Below are 22,085 nucleotides of genomic sequence, written 5' to 3'. Positions count from 1 at the left end.
AGTACTGGGGACCGAATAGCCAGAGATCCCAGTTTAATTGATTAGGGTAGGACCTGGGTATGGATATTTTCTAAAAGTTCCCCAAGTGACGCTATGTATAGCCATAGTTGAGAACCTCTAGCCACATGATGGTGCTTGCTCACCTGCAGATCAGATTAAAACAATTGACAACACTGTTCCATTTCTACTGGTTGCTGGAGTGAGTACTGGATAGGAAGCATACACTTCAGTCAGAGCCAGAAAACATTTCTACCTGAAGCTGTGTCCACCCTAAGGCTATCATTTCCTTTGATGAGAGAACTGGATGACACTCCCTGAAACATGAAACCTATTCATTTACCAGTTGCAGGCACATCCAAATAGACATCAACCTAAGGCCTTGTAAAACAAATGTCATTAGACTTGCATCTTCCTAGGCTCTTTATGAAAGTGAAAGTCACTAAGTCATGTCCGACTCTTTGTGACCCCATGTACTGTAGCCTGCCAGGCTCCTCTGTCCATGGAATTCTCCAGGCCAGAATAAGGGAGTGAGTAGCCACTCCCTTCTCCAGGGGATCTTCCCAATTCTGGGATCAAAGCCAGGTGTCCCACATTGCAGGTGGATTCTTTACCATCTGAGCCACCAGGGAAGCCTGAGAATACTGGAGTGAGTAGCCTATCCCTTCTCCAGGGGATATCCCCCACCCAGGAATTGAACCATGGTGTCCTGCATTGCAGGCGGATTCACCAGTTCAGCTGTAAGGTTCTTTATTGGGAGCTACAAATGGATGTTTCATTATAAGTCGAACTTCAAAGTAGTAGCAAAGGGCTTTCTTGGTTGAAAGACCCCAATGTTGTTCTCTCTTACCTCTAATGTCACAGCAAAGCCACAAGTCAAACTGAGTTAGATAGGGAAGAGTAACAATACCCAGGAGTCAAGAGACCTAGATTTCAGTATTAATACTAAAACTAACTTGCTGTGTGACCTTGAATGGATCATTTCCCTACCTTTACAATGTGGACTTGGACTGCTTTCCAGATCAATGGGTCCATGATATAAGTCTATAGGCCTATATCTTTCCCTGCTGACCTTCATATGCTACTCTAAAAGACTGTTCTGATCATGTACCTAACTAGTTTGAAAAAAAATCTCCAGATAGCTAGATAGATAATAGTTAGATTTAGATTTCACAGCTCCCTGTTATCTGCAGTATAAGCACAAACATTTTTAAACCTGGAATTTATTACCTTCTTCGGTCTCAATTCAACTGATCATTCTGGTCTACCTTTCCACCATTCCTCTTCACATATCCTATAGTCTACACAAATCGTATTACTTCTTGTTCCACGTACACATCCTACAATTAATAATCTCTTTCTCAGATGCCCTCTATTCCTTATTATATACCGCAATTTGCATCATCCATCAAGATTCAACTTAAGTTTCATATCTTTTGGAAGCCTAATATGCTGCAAATTCCTTTCTCTCACTCTTACAGCACCAATCACCTTGTACTTTGATTCAGGGCTCTTTGTTTTGTTGGTTTTACCTCCCTGATTAAGATGGAGCAACCTGAGAGCTAGATCTAGGTGAGATCCTTCTCTGTAGTCAGCAAGGGCCCAAGTACATTGCTTTGCATTTAGATGTTATTTAATATTCATTGAGAAAAGAAAAATGTAGCTCACTCCATTAGAAGGACAACAGGAAAAGCTTTCCATTTTCAAGTCCCCATTTGTGCCATCTGTGATACACACAAACATGATATACCGAAATATGAGGGTTATTCTAAAATATAAACTGAAAGGTATTCAATTTATTGAGTGTTTCTTGAGGGTTTTTTTTTTTTTTTTTTTTTTTGCCCAGCCTTATGCTGTCACAAGAGATGCAAACAAATGATTTGACATAGACTTTGCCATCCAGAGGCTTAAAACTGAGTTGAAGAATGAGTCATACTCATGGAAAATAAGCATGGATATTGTAACTCAGCATCCACACTAAAGGGTCAAACTTGGGTGCCAAAAGAGATGGGTTAAGGGAGAGTTCCCTGGGGTAGGATTGTCAAAAGGCTGGACTTTGAGGAAGATGGCTAAGAAGCCTTCCTTGCCCCTTCCCCTTATCAATGGTCCTCCTATTTCTGAGTGTTTGGCATGGTCAGAGAGAGGCTGAGGGTGGAAAAAATAGCTCTGAGCTCTTTTATAACCTCAACATTTAGAGCTTGAGGCTTCTCATCAGCTCTAGAATATAGAAGAATAAACATCTACAATCTTCCATGCCTGCCATTTCCTAAAAGGCTGTTACCCAATCAGTAGCACCCGGAGAAGGCAATAGCACCCCACTCCAGTAGTCTTGCCTGGAAAATCCCGTGGATGGAGGAGCCTGGTAGGCTGCAGTCCATGGGGTCGCTAAGAGTCGGCCACGACTGAGTGACTTCACTTTCACTTTTCACTTTCATGAATTGAAGAAGGAAATGGCAACTCACTCCAGTGTTCTTGCCTGGAGAATCCCTGGGACGGGGGAGCCTGGTGGGCTGCCGTCTCTGGGGTTGCACAGAGTTGGACACAACTGAAGCGACTTAGCAGCAGTAGCAGCAGCACTATCATTTTCAAACTTCTATTATATTACCAGAAGTTCTGTATACCTAATCTTACTCAAACACCAAAAAAAAATCTTGCTTGCAATATAGGCATTGTCTTCACTTACAGTTGAGAAAACTGGCTCAGAGAAGTGAAGTTTACCTCATTAAGATCATGTAGTTAGTAACTGGATGCCTGTAAAATCAAAATAAATGCTACCTTAAACTGAATACTCCTTATGTGCTAACTATATAGGTATCTCATTTCATCATTATTGCAATCCTATACACATAAATATCTTCATTTTACAAGTTAGGAAACTGGGCTCAGAGAGGCTGTGACTTCTCCAAGGTCCCACAACTAGGATGAAGCAGGACCAAGATTCACATTCACGTCTCAGAGACTCTGGAGCCTAAGTCACACCTGAGGCTTCACTAAGCCTTTTCAGCTTAGTGGTATTTATACCAAATTGTATTTCCTTGTAATTTATGTTTAACCTTGGACTTTAACATGACTTTTACTATAAATTGGATCTGCCTCTCCAGCTCAACTTGTTCCCTCCCTCCCCATTCTCTATCAAATGACCATAACTAAAGAATCATAACATTTATAGATTTCTTAGGACTTGAGTAGCCCTCATTGTCAACAAAAGAATCTGAAATGCAGTTCATGGGTGCAATGTCAAAAATGACAGAATGATCTTGGTTCATTGCCAAGGTAAACCATTCAACATCACAGTTGCTGTTGTTGTTCAGTTGCTCAGGTGTGTTTGAACTTTGTAACCCCATGGACTGCAGCACTCCAGGCTTCCCTGCCCTTCACCATCTCCCAGAGCTTGCTCAAACTCATGTCCATTGAGTCAGTGATGCCATCCAACCATCTCATCCTTTGTGGTCAACATCACAATAATCCAAATCTACGCCCCAACCACTAATGATGAAGAAGCTGAAGTTGAACAGTTCTATTAAGACCTTCAATACCTTCTGGAACTAATACCAGAAAGAGATGTCCTTTTCATCAGAGGGAACTGGAATGCAAAAGTAGGACGTCAAGAGATACCTAGAGTGACAAGCAAGTTTGGCTTTAGAGTACAAAATGAAGCAGGGCAAAGGCTAACAGAGTTTTGCCAAGAGAACGCACTAGTCACAGCAAACACCCTCTTCCAATAGCACAAGAGAAGACACTACACATGGACATCATCAGATGGTCAATATATAAATCAGATTGATTATATCTTTGCAGCTGAAGATGGAGAGGCTCTATACACTCAGCAAAAACAAGACCTGGAGCTGACTGTGGCTCAGATCATGAGCTCCTTATTGTAAAATTCAGGCTTAAATTGAAAGAGGTAACTGGTTGAATGGTATCACTGACTCAATGGACATGAGTTTGAGCAAACTCCAGGAAATAGTGAAGGACAGAGAAGGCTGGCGTGCTGCAGTCCATATTGTCACAAAAGGTTGGACATGACTTAGTGACTGAACAACAACAAAAAAGTGAGAAATTGATAGCGACACAGTAATTGTAGGGGACTTTAACTCCTCACTTACATCAATTAATAGATCATCCATACAGAAAGTTAACAAGGAAACAGAAGTCTTAAATGAAACAGTAGAGCAGATAGACTTAATAGGTTCATACACAACATTCCATCTAAATGTAGCAGAATATATGTTCCTCTCAAGTGCACATGGAACATTCTCAAGGAAAGACTATATGTTGGGACAAAAAATAAGTCTCAATAAATTTAAGAAAATTGAAATCATATCAGGCACCTTTTCTAATCATGGAATGAAACTAGTAATCAACTATAAGAATATTTAAGAATTATAAATATGTGGAGAATGAACAACATACTACTGAACAACTATTGAGATAACAAATAAATTAAAGTAGACATTGAAAATTACCTAAAGACAAGTAAAAGTGAAAACATGGCATACTTAAATATATTAGATGCAGCAAAAGTGGTACTAGACAGAAGTTTATAGCAATAGAGGCTACCCCAATATATAAAATTTAGGGTTTCCCTTGTGGTTTAGTGGTAAAGAATCTGCCTCCACGCAGGGACACAGGTTTGATCTCTGGTCTAGGAAGATCCCACATGCCACAGAGCAACTAAGCCCATTCATCACAACTATTGCACCTGTTCTCTAAAGCCCAGGAACCGCAACTACTGAGCTCAAGTGCTGCAACTACTGAAGCTTGAATGCCCTAGAGCCCATGTCAGCAACAAGAGAAGCCACTGAAATGAGAAGCCTGTACACTGCAACTAGAGAGTAGCCCCCTCTTGCTTCAACTAAAGTCCACACAGCAATGAAGACTGAGCACAACCAAACATAAATAATAAATAAAGAACCTTTTAAAAACAAAAATAATAAACCTCAAAGAAACTATCTAACCTTACACATAAATGAACTAGAAAAAAAAGGGGGGGGGGGAATGAAGCCCAAAGTCAGTACAAGAAAAGAAATAATAAAGATCAGAGTGAAAGTAAATTGAAACAGAGACCAAAAAGGTAATAGAAAAGGTCAAAGAAACTAAGAGCTGATTCTTTGAAATGATGAAAAGAAATATTAATAAACCTTTAGCTAGACACTAAGAAAAAAGGAGAAAAGTAAAAGTCTCTGATAAATAAAATTAGAAATGAAAGAACAGAAATAACAGATACCACAGAAATACAAATAATTGTAAGACAATGATATGAGCAGCTAAAAGTATATGTCAACAAATTGCCCAACCTAGAAGAAATGGACAAATTCTTTGAATCCCAATCTTCCAAAACTAAGTCATGAAGAAATAGAAAAATCTGAATAGACTGATTACTAATACAGAGATTAAAGCAGTAAACAAAACCTCTAATAATCAAAAGTCCATGACCAGACAGCTTCCCAGGTGGTTTATATCAAACATTCAAAGGCGATGTAATATGTATTTTCCTCAAGTTTTTCTAAAAAATTAAAGAGGAGAGAACACTTCCTAACTTATTTCACAAGGCAAACATTATCCTGATACCAAAACCAAACAAGGACAACACATGCACACACACACACAATTATAGGCCATTATCCCTGGTAAACATGGATGTAAAAAATCTCAAAATATTAGCAAATCAAATACAATACATTAAAAATATCAAACATCATGATCAAGTGAGATTTACTCCAGGGATGCAAGGATAGTTCATTATGTGCAAATCAATCAATGTTTACAGCACATTAACATGACTTGATGGACATGAGTTTGAGTAATTCATGGGGTCGCCAAGAGTCGGACACGGCTGAGCAACTGAACTGAACTGAACAAAATGAAAAATAAAAAAATATCTCAATAGAGGCAGAAAAAGTATTTGACAAGATTCAATACTCACAAATTATAAAAATTCTCAACAAAATGGGTATAGAAGGAAGTACTTCAACATAGTGAAGGTTACAGACTGCATATTATATATGTGTAGCTAACATCATACTCAATGGTGAAAAACCAAAAGCTATCCCTTCAAGAAAAGGAGTAAGACAAGGATGCCCACTCTCATCACTCTTATTAAACATAAAACTGGAAGTCTTAGCCAGAGCAATTAGGCAAGAAAAATAAATAAGATGCATCTAAATTGGAAAGGGAAAAGTAAAACTACCACATTGTTTTGTTTTATCTAAAGAAAATTCTAAAGATTCCATCAAAGAACTATTTTCATTGATAAACAAAATGCAATAAAATGAAAATAAACAAAGATGAGCCTTGGAAAATTAAAAAAAATTGAAATGATTTCAAGAATCTTTATAGATCACAACGTTAGATTAGAAATAAACTGCAAGGAAAAATCATAAAAACACAAACACATGGCAGTTAAACAATATGTTACTAAACAACAAATGGGTCACTGAAGGAATCAAAGAGGAAATTAAAAATACCTAGAGACAAATGAAAATGAAAGTGCAACAGTCCAAAACCTACGGGGTGCAGCAAAAGCAGTTCTAAGAAGGAAATTTATAAAATCTTACCTCAAGAAATAAGAAAAATCTCAAACAACCTAACTTTACACCTAAAACAACCAGAGAAAAACGAACAAAAAAACCCTAAAGTTAATAGAAGGAAAGAAATCATAAAGATCAGAGCAGAAATAAATGAAGTAGAGACAAAGAAAACAACTGGAAAGATCAATGAAACTAAAATCTTGTTCCTTGAAAAGATAAACAAAATTGATAAACTTTTGGCCAGACTCAAGAAAAAAGGGAGAGGACTCAAATCAACAAAATATGAAATGAAAATGGAGAAGTTATAATTGATCCACAGAAATACCAAGGATCATAAGAGACTACTATGAGAAACTGTATGCCTATAAAATGGACAACCTTGAATAAATGGACAAATTTTTAGAAAGGTACAGTCTCCCAAGATTGAACCAAGAGGAAATAAAAAATATGGACAGATGAATCAAAAGTACTGAAATTGAAACTATGATTGAAAAACTCTCAAAAAACAAAAGTCCAGGACCTAAGGGCTTCACATCAGGTGAATTATATCAAACATGTAGAGAAGGGTTAAAACCTATCCTTCTCAAACTTTTTCCAAAAAAAAAAAAAATGCAGAAGATAGGAAACTTCCAAATTCAGTCTATGAGGCCATCGTAACCCTGATATCAAAATCAGGAAAACATATACCAAAAAAAATAAAATTACAGGCCAATATCACTGATAGCACTAGTGGAAAAGAACCCACCTGCCAATGCAGTAGACCTAAGAGACGTGGGTTTGATCCCTGGGTCAGGAAGATCCCTGGAAGGAGGGCATGGCAATCTTCCAGCATTCTTGCCTGGGGAATCCCATGGACAGAGGAGACTGGTGGGCTATGGTCCATAGGATCAAAAACAGTTGGACACAACTGAAGCAACTTAGCATGCACACATGCATCACTGATAAACATAGATGCAAAAATCCTAAACTAGCAATACTAGCAATCTGAATTCAACAATACATTAAAAAGAACATACAAAATGATCAAGTGGGATTCATCCCAGGGATGCAGAGTTTTCAATATCTGCAAATCAATCAATGTGATAAACCACATCAACAAACTGAAGAATAAAAAACATATGATCATCTCAATAAATGCAGGAAAAGCTTTTGACAAATTACAGCACCCATTTATGATAAAAATCTTGGCAGAAAGTTGGCACAGAAAGAACATACCTCAACATAATAAAGGCTATATATGACAAACCTACAGCTAACATCAATCTTTATCAGATTCTTTTGCCATATATATTATTACAGAATATTGAGTAGAGTTCCCTGTACTATACAGGAGGTCCTTGTTGATTATTATTTTATATATAGTAGGGTGTATTGGAAAAGGCAATGGCACCCTACTCCAGTACTCTTGCCTGGAAAATTCCATGGACAGAGGAGCCTGGTAGGCTGCAGTCCATGGGGTCGCACAGAGTCAGACATGACTGAAGCGACTTAGCAGCAGTAGCATCTTACTTATTGGTGAAAAGCTGCAGGCATTTCCTCTAAATCAGGGCCAAGATAAGGAAGTCCACTCTCACCACTTTCATTCAACAGTTTTGGAAGTCAGAGAAATCAGATGAAGAAAGAAAGTAAAGGGAATTCAATTGGAAAAGAAGTTAAATCACCACTCTTTGCAGATGACATGATACTATAAATAGAATACCCTAAAGATGACACCAGAAAACTACTGGAGCTAATCAATGAATTTGATAAAGATGCAGGTTACAAAATTAACAACAGAAATCTTTTGCATTTCTATACACTAACAAGGAAAGATCAGAAAGAGAAATTCAAGAAACAATTCCATTTACCATCACACCAAAAAGATCAAAATAACTAGGAATAAATCTACCTAAGGAGTAAAAAGACCTGTACTCCCAAAACTATAAGATGCTGATGAAAGAAAATGAAGAAGACACACACAGACGGAAAGATATTCCATGCTCATGGATTGGACTCAACACAATTCTTATCAAATTAACAATGACATTTTTTCAGAGAGCTAGAACAGAAAATCTCAAGATATTTATGTAGATACAAAAGACCCTGAATAGCCAAAGCAATCTTGAGAAAGAGCTGGAGGAATAGGTCCCTGACTTAAGACTATACTATAAAGTTACTGTTATCAAAACAGTATGGTACTGGCACAAAATAGAAATATAGTCCAAGGAACAGGATAGAAAGCCCAGAAATAAACCCTTGCACCTATGGTTAATTAATTTATGACAAAGGAAGCACGACTACACAATGATTGAAAGAAACTCTCTTCAACAAATCGTGCTGGGAAAACTGGAAAGTTACATGCAAAAATGAAATTAGATCATTCTTTAACACCATAAACAAAGAAGGCTCAAAATGTATTAAAGATCTAAATGTGAAACCAAACACTATAAAACTCCCAAGGGAAAACATAGGCAGAACACTCTCTGATGTAAATTGCAGCAATATCTTTTTTTAATCCAACTCCAAGAATAATGGAAATTAAAACAAAAATAAATAAATGGGATCTACTTAAACTCAAAAGATTTTGCATAGCGATGGAAACAATAAAAAATGAAAAGACAATCCACAGGTTGGGAGAAAATATTTGTAAATTATGTGACTGACAAGGGATTAGACTCCAACATTTATAAACAGCTCATGACACTTATCAGCATCAAAACAAACAACCCAATCAACAAATGGGTAGAAGACCTAAGTAGACATTTCTCCACAGAAGACATACAAATAGTCAAGAGGCACACCAAAAGATGTTCAACATTGCTATTTAAACGCAAATCAAAACTATAGTGAATTATCACCTCACACCAGCCAGAATGGCTGTCATCAAAAAATCCACAAACAATAAATGCTAGAGAGGGTGTGGAGAGATGGGAACCCTCGGGCACTGTTGGCGTGAATGTAAGTTGGAAAAGCCACTATGGAGAATGGTATGGAGGTTCTTTAAAAACCTAAAAATTTGAGCTACCATATAACCCTGCAATCCAACTCCTGGGCATATATCCAGAGAAAAACATGATCCAAAAGGATACATGCACCCTAACATTGTAGCACTGTTTACAATAGCCAAAACATGAAAGCAACCTACATGTTCACCCATAGGGAAAGGGATAAAGATGTGGTACATATATTCAATGGAATATTACTCAGCCATTAAGAAGAATGAAATAGTGCCATTTGCAGCAACATGAATGGATCTAGAGATAGTCATACTGAGTGAAGTAAGTCAGATAGAGAAGGAGAAACACGATATGACATCCATTATATGTGGATTCTAAAAAGAAATGATACAGATGAATTTACTTACAACATAGAAAGAGACTCATAGACTGAGAGAATGAATTTATGGTTGCTTGTGAGGGGTGGGAAGAACTTTGTGATGGACATGTACACTCTGCTATATTTAAAGTGGATAACCAACAAGAACCAACTGTATAGCACATGGAACTCTTATCAATGCTATGTGGCAGCCTGGATGGGAGAGGAATTTGGGGGAGAATGGATACATGTATATGTATGGCTGAGTCCCTTTGTTGTTCACTTGAAATGATCATAACGTTGCTAACCATCTATACTTCAATTCAAAATAAAAGTTTAAAAAAATAAATCAAAAAATACGAGTTCACCCGTGGCAGATTCATGTCGATGTATGGCAAAACCAATACAATATTGTAAAGTAATTAGCCTCCAATTAAAATATATAAGTTTATATTAAAAAATAGAAAAAAATTAAAAAAAAATAAAATAAATGAATCAAAAAATAATAAAATGCTCATACTACCAAAAGCAATCTACTGGTTTAGGGCAATGCTTATCAAAATCCCAATGACAGCTTTAATAGAAATAGAACAAACAATTCTAAAATATATGGAACCATAAAAGAAGCCAAAAAGTCAAAGCAATTTTGAGAAAAAAAAGAACAAAGCCGTAGGTATTATAATCCCTGATTTTAATCTATATTATAAAATTCTTGTAATCAAACAGCATGGTGTTGATAGAAAAACAGACACATATATCAATAAAACACAATTCAGGACGGTGAAATAAACCCACAAATATATGGAAAATTAATTTATGACAAAGGATTAAAGATCTTAGAATGGACAAAGATATTTTCTTCAATAAATGGTACTAGGAAAACTGCACAGCCACAAAAAAAAAGAAAGAAACAAACTAGACCACTATCTCACAACATACAAAAAAATCATCTCAAAATAAAGACTTGAATGTAATGCCTGAAACCATTGCCCTCCTAGAAGAAAACATATGCACTACACCCTTTGACATTGATCTTAGCAATATCTTTTTAAATATTTTCCTCAGGCAAGGGAAGCAAAATAAAAATAAGCAAACAGGATTATATCAAACTAAATAGGACTATATCAAACTTCTGCAGAGCAAAGGAAACCTTCCACAAAAAAGAAAACACAATCTACTGAGTGAGAGAAAATACTTTTGAATCATATAGCTTATAAAGGGTTAATGTCCAAAACATTTAAAGAACTCATGTATCTCAACAACAAAAAACCCTGAACAACCTACTTTAAAAATGGAGAGAAGTCAGGCAGGTTGATTCCTCCAGTTCCATTCTTCTTTCTCAAGACTGCTTTGGCTATTCGAGGTTTTTTGTATTTCCATACAAATTGTGAAATTAATTGTTCTAGCTCTGTGAAAAATACCGTTGGTAGCTTGATAGGGATTGCATTGAATCTATTGATTGCTTTGGGTAGTATACTCATTTTCACTATATTGATTCTTCCAATCCACGAACATGGTATATTTCTCCATCTATTAGTGTCCTCTTTGATTTCTTTCACCAGTGTTTTATAGTTTTCTATGCATAGGTCTTTAGTTTCTTTAGGTAGATATATTCCTAAGTATTTTATTCTTTCCGTTGCAATGGTGAATGGAATTGTTTCCTTAATTTCTCTTTCGGTTTTCTCATTATTAGTGTATAGGAATGCAAGGGATTTCTGTGTGTTGATTTTACATCCTGCAACTTTACTATATTCATTGATTAGCTATAGTAATTTTCTGGTGGAGTCTTTAGGGTTTTCTATGTAGAGGATCATGTCATCTGCAAACAGTGAGAGTTTTACTTCTTTTCCAATTTGGATTCCTTTTATTTCTTTTTCTGCTCTGATTGCTGTGGCCAAAACTTCCAAAACTATGTTGAATAGCAGTGGTGAAAGTGGGCACCCTTGTCTTGTTCCTGACTTTAGGGGAAATGCTTTCAATTTTTCACCATTGAGGGCAATGTTTGCTGTAGGTTTTTCATATATAGCTTTTATTATGTTGAGGTATGTTCCTTCTATTCCTGCTTTCTGGAGAGTTTTTATCATAAATGGATGTTGAATTTTGTCAAAGGCTTTCTCTGCATCTATTGAGACAATCATATGGCTTTTATTTTTCAACTTGTTAATGTTACATTGATTGATTTGTGGATATTGAAGAATCCTTGCATTCCTGGGATAAAGCCCACTTGGCCACGGTGTATGATCTTTTTCATGTGTTGTTGGATTCTGATTGCTAGAATTTTGTTAAGGATTTTTGCATCTATGTTTATCAGTGATATTGGCCTGTAGTTTTCTTTTTTAGTGGCATCTGTGTCAGGTTTTGGTATTAGAGTGATGGTGGCCTCATGGAATGAGATTGGAAGTTTACCTTCCTCTGCAATTTTCTGGAAGAGTTTGAGTAGGATAGGTGTTAGCTCTTCTCTAAATTTTTGGTAGAATTCAGCTGTGAATCTATCTGGACGTGGGCTTTTGTTTGCTGGAAGTTTTCTGATTACAGTTTCAATTTCCGTGCTTGTGATGCATCTGTTAAGATTTTCTATTTCTTTCTGGTTCAGTTTTGGAAAGTTGTACTTTTCTAAGAATTTGTCCATTTCTTCCACGTTGTCCATTTTATTGGCATATAATTGCTGAAAGTACTACAAAGCCACAGTCATCAAGACAGTATGGTACTGGCACAAATAGAGATCAATGGAACAAAATAGAAAGCCCAGAGATAAATCCATGCACATATGGACACCTTATCTTTGACAAAGGAGGCAAGAATATATAATGGAGAAAAGACAATCTCTTTAACAAGTGGTGCTGGGAAAACTGGTCAACCACTTGTAAAAGAATGACTTGAGCACTTTCTAACACCATATACAAAAATAAACTCAAAATGGATTAAAGATCTAAACATAAGACCAGAAACTATAAAACTCCTAGAGGCGAACATACGCAAAGCACTCTCCAACATAAATCACAGCAGGATCCTCTATGAGCCACCTCCCAGAATACTGGAAATAAAAGCAAAAATAAGCAAATGGGACCTAATTAAAATTAAAAGCTTTTGCACAACAAAGGAAACTATAAGCAAGGTGAAAAGACAGCCTTCAGAATGGGAAAAAATAATAGCAAATGAAGCAACTGACAAACAACTAATCTCAAAAATATAATGAGGTGGATGAAACTGGAGCCTATTATACAGAGTGAAGTAAGCCAGAAGGAAAAACATAAATACAGTATACTAACGCATATATATGGAATTTAGAAAGATGGTAACAATAACCCGGTGTACAAGACAGCAAAAGAGACACTGATGTATAGAACAGTCTTATGGACTCTGTGGGAGAGGGAGAGGGTGGGAAGATTTGGGAGAATGGCAATGAAACATGTAAAATATCATGTAGGAAACGAGTTGCCAGTCCAGGTTCGATGCATGATGCTGGATGCTTGGGGCTGGTGCACTGGGACGGCCCAGAGGGATGGTATGGGGAGGGAGGAGGGAGGAGGGTTCGGGATGGGGAACACATGTATACCTGTGGCGGATTCATTTTGATATTTGGCAAAACTAATACAATTATGTAAAGTTTAAAAATAAAATAAAATTAGAAAAAAAATAATAAAAGAAAAGAAAAAAAAAAAAAAAAAAAACAAGCAACACCCACAGCTCAATTCCAGAAAAATAAATGACCCAATCAAAAAATGGGCCAAAGAACTAAATAGACATTTCTGCAAAGAAGACATATAGATGGCTAACAAACACATGAAAAGATGCTCAACATCACTCATTATCAGAGAAATGCAAATCAAAACCACAATGAGGTACCATTTCACACCAGTCAGAATGGCTGTGATCCAGAAGTCTACAAGCAATAAATGCTGGAGAGGCTGTGGAGAAAAGGGAACCCTCTTACACTGTTGGTGGGAATGCAAACTGGTACAGCCACTATGGAGAACAGTGTGGAGATTCCTTAAAAAACTGGAAATAGAACTGCCTTATGACCCAGCAATCCCACTGCTGGGCATACACACTGAGGAAACCAAATTTGAAATAGACACGTGTACCCCAATGTTCATCACAGCACTGTTTATAATAGCCAGGACATGGAAGCAACCTAGATGTCCATCAGCAGATGAATGGATAAGAAAGCTGTGGTACATATACACAATGGAATATTACTCAACCATTAAAAACAATACATTTGAATCAGTTCTAGTGAGGTGGATGAAACTGGAGCCTATTATACAGAGTGAAGTAAGCCGGAAAGAAAAACACCAATACAGTATACTAACACACATATATGGAATTTAGAAAGATGGTAACGATAACCCTGTATGCGAGACAGCAAAAGAGACACAGATGTATAGAACAGTCTTTTGGACTCTGTGGGAGAGAGAGAGGGTGGGATGATTTGGGAGAATGGCATTGAAACATGTATAATATCACATAAGAAACGAATCGCCAGTCCAGGTTCGATGCAGGATGCAGGATGCTTGGGTCTGGTGCACTGGGATGACCCAGAGGGATGATATGGGGAGGGAGGTGGGAGGGGGGTCAGGATAGGGAACACGTGTACACCCATGGTGTATTGATGTTGATGTATGGCAAAACCAACACAATATTGTAAAGTAATTAGCCTCCAATTAAAATAAATAAATTTAAATTAAAAAAATAAATAAAAATGGAGAGAAGAGCTATATGGACATTTTCCCAAAAAAGACATAATGATAGCCAACAGGAATATTAAAATGTGTCCAAGATCATTAATTATTCAGTTCAGTTCAGTCACTCAGTCGTGTCCGACTCTTTGAGACCCCATAAATTGCAGCACGCCAGGCCTCCCTGTCCATCACCAACTCCCGAAGTTCACTCAAACTCACATCCATCGAGTCAGTGATGCCATCCAGCCATCTCATCCTCTGTCGTCCCCTTTTCCTCCTGCCCCCAAGCCCTCCCCCCATCAGTTTTTTCCAATGAGTCAACTCTTCGCATGAGGTGGCCAAAGTACTGGAGCTTCAGCTTTAGCATCATTCCCTCCAAAGAACAACCAGGGCTGATCTCCTGCAGAATGGACTGGTTGGATCTCCTTGCAGTCCAAGGGACTATCAAGAGTGCTTTCCAAGACCACAGTTCAAAAGCATCAATTCTTCAGTGCTCAGCTTTCTTCACAGTCCAACTCTCAAATCCATACATGACCACTGGAAAAACCATAGCCTTGACTAGACGGACCTTTGTTGGCAAAGTAATGTCTCTGCTTTTCAATATGCTATCTAGGTTGGTCATAACTTTTCTTCCAAGGAGTAAGTGTCTTTTAATTTCATAGCTGCAGCACCATCTGCAGTGATTTTGGAGCCCCAAAAAATAAAGTCTGACACTGTTTCTGCTGTTTCCCCATCTATTTCCCATGAAGTGATGGGAACAGATGCCATGATCTTCGTTTTCTGAATGTTGAGCTTTAAGCCAACTTTTTCACTCCTCTTTCACTTTCATCAAGAGGCTTTTTAGTTCCTCTTCACTTAGGACAATGCAAATCAAAACCCCAGTGAGATATCACATCACACCCATCAGAATGGCTATGTCCTAAAAGACAATAACAAATTTTGGAAAGGAGTGTGGAGAAAAGTGAACCCTCTTATACTGTTGGTGGCAATGTAACTTGGTATAGCCACTATAGAACACAGTATGGAGATTCCTCAAAACTTAAGAATAGAACTACCATATGATACAGCTATTCCACTTCTGGATATTATACAAATAACATGAAAATACTAATTCAAAAAATATATGCAACTCTATGTTCATCACACCATTATTTATAATAGCTAAGATATGGGGGAAAACCTAAGTCCCCAACAATGGATGAATAAGTAAAGATATGATATATCCAAAGGAATACTACTGTGTCAAAAAAAGATGAAATACTGTCATTCACAACAACATGGGTGAACCTTAAGCATATTATGCTAAGTGAAAGAAGAGAAAAACAAATACTGTATGATTTTGTTTATGTGGAAAAAAGACAAAAATTAATCAATGAAAAAAAAAAAACAAAATAAATGAACAAACCAAACTAAAACAAAACAAACATGCAAATAGAAAGAACAGAGCAATGGTTACCAGAGGGGAAGGAGGGGGTGAAATGAGTAAAGGGAATAAACTGTATGGTGATGGACAGAAACTAAATTCTTGGTGGCGAGCATGCCATAATGCATACAGAAGTAGAAATAAATAAATGACAGCAAAAATTATATTAATAAATAATATCAATTCAAAAAGATACATGCACACCACTGTTCACAGCAGCATTATTTATATTGCCAAGACATATGGAAGCAACCTAAATGTCCATCGAGAGATGAATGGATAAAGAATATGTGTGTGTGTGTGTGTGTGTGTGTGTTTCTGTGTGTGCATGCTCAGTTACTCAGTTGTGTCTCTTTGCGACCCCATGGACTATAGCTTGCAAGGCTCTTCTGTTCGTGGAATTTTTCAGATAAGAATATTGAAGTGGGTTGCTATTACCTGTTCCCGGGGATCTTCCCAACCCAGGGATCAAACTTGAGTCTCGTGTGTCTCCTGCATTGGCAGGCAGATTCTTTACTACTAGGGCCACCTGGGAATCCTCTCTCACTCTGTGTGTATGTGTATATATATATGTATGCATACATTGTATGGAATACTAGTCAAACATAAAAATAGAATGAACTAAATGTCATTTGAAGAAACATGGATAGAACTAGAGATTATCATACTAAGTAAAGTAAGTCAGAAAGAGAAAGACAAATATGGTATCAGTAGTATTCATGGAATCTAAAATATGACACAAATGAACTTATTTCATGAAACCGTAAAAGAGTCATAGACATAGACAACAGCCTTGTGGCTGCCAAGGGGGGAGTCATATGGAGGATGGATGGATTGGGAATCTGGGATTAGCAGATACAAACTATTATATATAGAATGGATGAACAAGGTCAAACTATATAGCACAAGGAACTATATTCAATATCCTGTAATAACCTATAATGGAAAAAATAATATCATTATTATTAATTTATTCTACAAACAATGAGTACCTACTATGTGACAGTCAGGCATTGTGCTAAGTACTTAGGACATAGAAGTAAATAAAACAGCCAAAAATCCCTCCCTCATAAAGCGTACATTCTAGTGATTATTGTGAATGGTTTCTATATTCTTGGGCTTCCCTGGTAGCTCAGCTGGTAACGAATCCACCTGCAGTGCAGGAGACCCTGGTTCGATTCCTGGGTCAGGAAGATCCCCTAGAGAAGGAATAGGCTACCTACTCCAGTATTCTTAGGCTTCCCAAATGATTTAGCTGGTAAAGAATCCGCCTGCAATGTGGGAGACCTGGATTCAATCGCTGAGTTGGGAAGATTCCCTGGAGGAGGGCATGGCAACCCACTCCAGTATTCTTGCTTGGAGAATCCCCATGGATAGAGAAGCCTGGCAGGCTATAGTCCATAGGGTCGCAAAGAGGATTTCAACATTAGTAGTAATAAACCCGAACAGATTTCTACTTAAATACCTACAACCTCATAGGTGTTTCAAGGTGCAAAGTAGTTGAGGTCATTTCTCTTCCTCATGGAATTCCCAAGCACTTACCCTCCTTGTGGTGAGCCAGGGGCCGAGGTGCTGATCTCTTTATGTGGAAAGAGGGGGCCTTAGTGGTCCCAGGGCCTGGCACAGGTCCATTGCTGGCCTTTGGTATGGCCTTGGTCCCTCCATCCTGCAGCCTAGACACCAACTTCCCCACGTCCACCTCGAGGCAGGTCTCCAACTTGACATCTGAAACAAGCCTGCTTGGGGACTTCCTCCCAGGATCTGCTTCCACACTTTTTTGCATAGGCATTTTGGGGTATTGTGGTGGCTTGGGGGGTTCTATGCTGCTGCTGATAGTACCATTGGGTGTTCTATGTTGAATTTCATCTAGGAAAAGTTGGTGTAGAGGAAAGATTAATGACAACCTTTATCACCTTTTCATTTTTAGACATGTAGACATAAGATTGCAAAATTATATACATATTCAAAGGAGCTTTTGTTATGGAACAAATCAATGATATCCCACAAAAATCAGTCTCTAGCTACCTCACTTCATGTGGAGACACAGGTCTCATAACACAAGGAATTCAATTCAAGATCTGATTATTTTCATGACCACAATTCAGCAAAACCACAATATGCCAAGATTATATTACTTTCAAATACAGACATCAGTTAATAATCAACTATTTCTATTTATCTCAAAAGTTATTTATAGGGAACACATGTATACCTGTGGCGGATTCATTTTGATATTTGGCAAAACTAATACAATTTGTAAAGTTTAAAAATAAAATAAAGGAAAAAAAAGTTATTTATAAATATCTCTAATACTTCAGTGTAATGTGCTAAACTGAATTTAACTTCTTTTTCCATCCTCAATAGCTACTTTATGGCCTTCCCCTAGCTATTGTGGTTTACAATTTCCTATGACAATAGCATATGCTTTTCAGTTGTCTTATGTCTTAATTAAAGCTTTGAGACTCTAATGAGAGCCAAGGATATTCTCCCTAAAAAATTAACCTACACAAATACATGTAAAATTTTGAAAACCAATTTTAAGAGATTCATAGAGCCCCCTGAATCTGTTAATGAACCCCTAATTGAGAACTCCTGCCATATGGAAATTGTCACCTTCCTTGTTAATAGAAAACCTGGATCAGAGTGTACTGGTTAAGAACAGAGGTTCTGGTTAGCTAAATGAGACCTGAGAGATATGTCAAGCAATTAAAACAAATGGGTCCTATTTGGATCCTGATTAATTTTTTTTAAATGTAAGAAGGAAAATTAGGACACTGACCAGATAGTTACTGCTTTTAAGGAATTACTATTTTGTTTAGTTTCTTTTATGTATGATAATGGTATTTCTGCTGCTGCTGCTGCTGCTGCTGCTGCTAAGTTGCTTCAGTCGTGTCCAACTCTGTGAGACCCCATGGACGGCAGCCCACCAGGCTCCCCCATTCCTGGGATTCTCCAGGCAAGAACACTGGAGTGAGTTGCCATTTCCTTCTCCAGTGCATGAAAGTGAAAAGTGAAAGTGAAGTCGCTCAGTCGTGTCCAACTCTTAGCGACCCCACAGACTGCAGCCTACCAGGCTCCTCTGTCCGTAGGATTTCCCAGGCAAGAGTCCTGGAGTGGGTTGCCATTTCAATGGTACTGAGATTTTGGTTAAAAAAGAGTCTTCATCTTTTACAGGTACATACTGAAGCATTTATGGATGAAATGACATGATGTCTGTTTTAGGGAAATGGGTAAGCGTATAGATGAAACAAGATTGGGCATGTAGTTGTAAATGTTGAAGCTGGGCAATATGGACATGTGGAATATGTTATGCTGTATGTTATACTGTATATTTTTATCAAATATACAATTTCCTTTTACATTTGAAACTCTCCACAATAAAATTTTAAAAGAACTGCAGGTTCTGGAGCCAGTTGTGCTACATACCAACTGTGAGATCTTGGGCAAGTTCATAATCTCTCTATATCTTAAATTTTTTCCTCAGTAAAAGAAATAATAATAGTACCTACCTCATGAGGTTGTGGTGATGATTACATGAGGTATTATACTTATTTCAGTGCCTGGTACATAATAAACACTCAATAATTGCTAGTTATTATTTATACTATTATGTTCTCAGTAGGCAGTGGGGCAAGAGTTTCCATGGGGAAAGAAAGAGTAAGTCTTGTTTCAAAGAATTTTTCCCCAGGAGTTTTCTTTTTCTTGGGAGCTTTTTATTGATGACTGCACTGCTGCTACCATAAAGGTTAGAGCCAAGGAGTTCCTCTATAGCTCCCCTACTTTGGTCCCAGGGTAGATACATAGCCCTGCTTTTATTAACTCTAGTACAACTGCTATCAGACTAGTCAAACAAAAAAATCAAAGACTCATTAATAATAATACTACTGACATAGCTCAAAAGTGCAATGTAATTAGATCACATGCTTCCAGAAGATGCCTTGTGGCAGAGGCCATCTAACCTCCAGCACTTAGGATTAACCTCAAACACACATACCTTCTAGAAAGTATGAAGTAAATTCTTGTGTCACACATGAAGTGATATAAATTCATTCTCCCACATGCTTTGAGTGTAACATCTCAGTTACATGTTTCTGTCTGAATGCTTTCTTTTGGTGAAGAAACTCTAGGAAATTCCCGTCCCTGTTCTCATTTAGGGAAAACAACAGCGATTGGTCATGCTCTATGGTATCATCACCATCTCAATACAGTAAAAGAAGGTCCAGTCTCATAAAGATGATCCACAAACACAGTCTCAGGCCACTACCTTCCACATTGGAAAGGATCTTTTCCTGGCTTGGAAATAAGACATATAATGATAGCAGCAATAGGGATTTGGAACTAGGCTATTCTGCCAGGAAAACCATTTCAAGGCTCTGGGATATGCTGAATAATAATGATAAAATGGTAATAATTATAATAATGACAATGATAATAATAATGAAAACAGATACCATTATTTAAACACTTTCTTTGTGTCAGGGCCTGTTCTAAGTGCTTTACATGGATTATCTCTCATAATCTTCAAAACTACTCTGTAAACTGTTATTAGTCCCATTTTATAGATAAGAAATCGAAGGCCCTAAAAGTCTCAGTGTCACAAAACTAATATGGTAGAGCCAGTTTCCATAGCTTGAAGTCTGTTTTCAGAGTACATACTCTTTCTGAAGACAGCGTTCATTGCTCCTGTTCAGCATCATCCCCTTTCTCTAACGAGCCATCTATTTCCATGGGAAAACACAAAAGCCAGCTTCAGAAACTGCAGAGAACTAGGAGTGAATAGGTATCAGAAAAGGAGGCCTCATAAATACGCAAGTGGCCAACTAGAGGCCTCTCTTCTAAGTGTAGGCAAGTGATGGGGAATAGCTTTAAGAGGTTGCACACTATTCCAGCAGGAGAAATAGATCAATGATTATAATACAGGTAGAATCATGCAAATAAGCACTATGAGAATGACAGTGCTAATTCTTTCTGGTGGTGTTGAAGAAAATTTTGTGAAAGAGGTAATATTGTGAAAGAGGCAATATTGAAGGATTGCAATAGATGGAAAAAGAGGGAAAGGGAATTTCAAAGAGAGAGCAACTTGAAAGAATGAAAGTTCAAGGTTTGTTTAAGAAAATGTAAAAGAAAATATTTAGTGTGGTTTGAGCATAGGAACCAATTTTAGATAAAAAGTGTGAGTAGTTGGAGAAGAGTTATTAAGGTAGGGTGGGGCTATATCATGAATGCCATTTTCAGGAATATGAGTTTTATCATTGGGCTGCAGAGAACCATGACTTTTTTCCCCAGAAAAGTGGCACTATCACATGTGTTTTTTGAATATGCCCTTAGGTTCATGACGAAGAGTAGACTGAACCAGAGAGACTGGAGGAGACTGGAGGTAGGGAGACCAAATGGGGGCTGCTGGATCTAAACTGGAGCAGCAGCAGCAGCAAAGAGAGACAGATTCAAGGGCTATTAAGGGAGTGGAACGCACAGGGCTTAGATATGGAGGTGGGAGGGAGTCCATGATGATAGTGAAAGGACTCATTATAATACTATATATGAGGGGAATAACAAGTTTAGAGGTAAGATAATGAAATGCTACTGGGAAACAGTGGTGAGTAGAGGGATTTGTTCTTTCTCAGAACAATGTTCAAAGAGGTTATAGGGAGTACAATATTACAGTAGATAAATGAGCTCTGGAATAAGACGAATGCAAGTTGTTTTTCTGTAATTCATTAGCTGTGTGAATTAGGCAAACTACACACCCTCTCTAAGCCTCTAACGCTTGTTCTATGAGAAGTGATGAGGATTAAATGAATATGAATTCACACCCATTTAGGATGGCTAGAATTAAAAGATAACAAGATATGGAAACAACCTAAGTATCCATCAGTGGATGAACTTTGTTTGGTTGTTTCAGACTTAAAAAAGAAAGATCTAAAAAAAAAAAAAAAGAAAAAGAAAAATCTCCTGCCATTCATTTGCTATAATATGAATGAATCTAGAAGATATTATGCTAAGTGAAATAAGCCAGACAAATAAAGAAAAAAATTACATAACTTCATTTATATGTGGAATGCTTAAAAGTCAAATACTTAGAAGCAGAGAGCACAGTGGTTACCAGGAGCAAGAGGATAGAGAAAATAGGGAGATGTTGGCCAAAGGATACAGAGCTGT

The 22,085-nt window shown here is 37.4% G+C and overlaps 1 protein-coding gene across 5 annotated transcripts in view; it reads right to left on the bottom strand.

Annotated features, from left to right (window-relative positions):
* The window catches only part of OPHN1 (oligophrenin 1), a 627,113-nt gene that overhangs the window by 14,575 nt on the left and 590,453 nt on the right, over window positions 1-22,085 (bottom strand). For 4 of the 5 annotated variants that reach the window (XM_024988791.2, XM_024988793.2, XM_024988792.2 and 1 more), the window contains one exon: window positions 17,469-17,792. The exons of the other annotated variant lie outside the window; for it this stretch is intronic. In XM_024988791.2, coding sequence (XP_024844559.1) covers window positions 17,469-17,792 — 324 coding nt within the window. The remainder of the gene's footprint in view (window positions 1-17,468; window positions 17,793-22,085) is intronic. 5 annotated transcript variants of the gene reach the window in all.

This window comes from Bos taurus, chromosome X (assembly GCF_002263795.3).
Source record: "Bos taurus isolate L1 Dominette 01449 registration number 42190680 breed Hereford chromosome X, ARS-UCD2.0, whole genome shotgun sequence".
Lineage (NCBI taxonomy): Eukaryota > Metazoa > Chordata > Mammalia > Artiodactyla > Bovidae > Bos > Bos taurus.
This window is presented reverse-complemented; position numbering and strand designations above follow the sequence as displayed.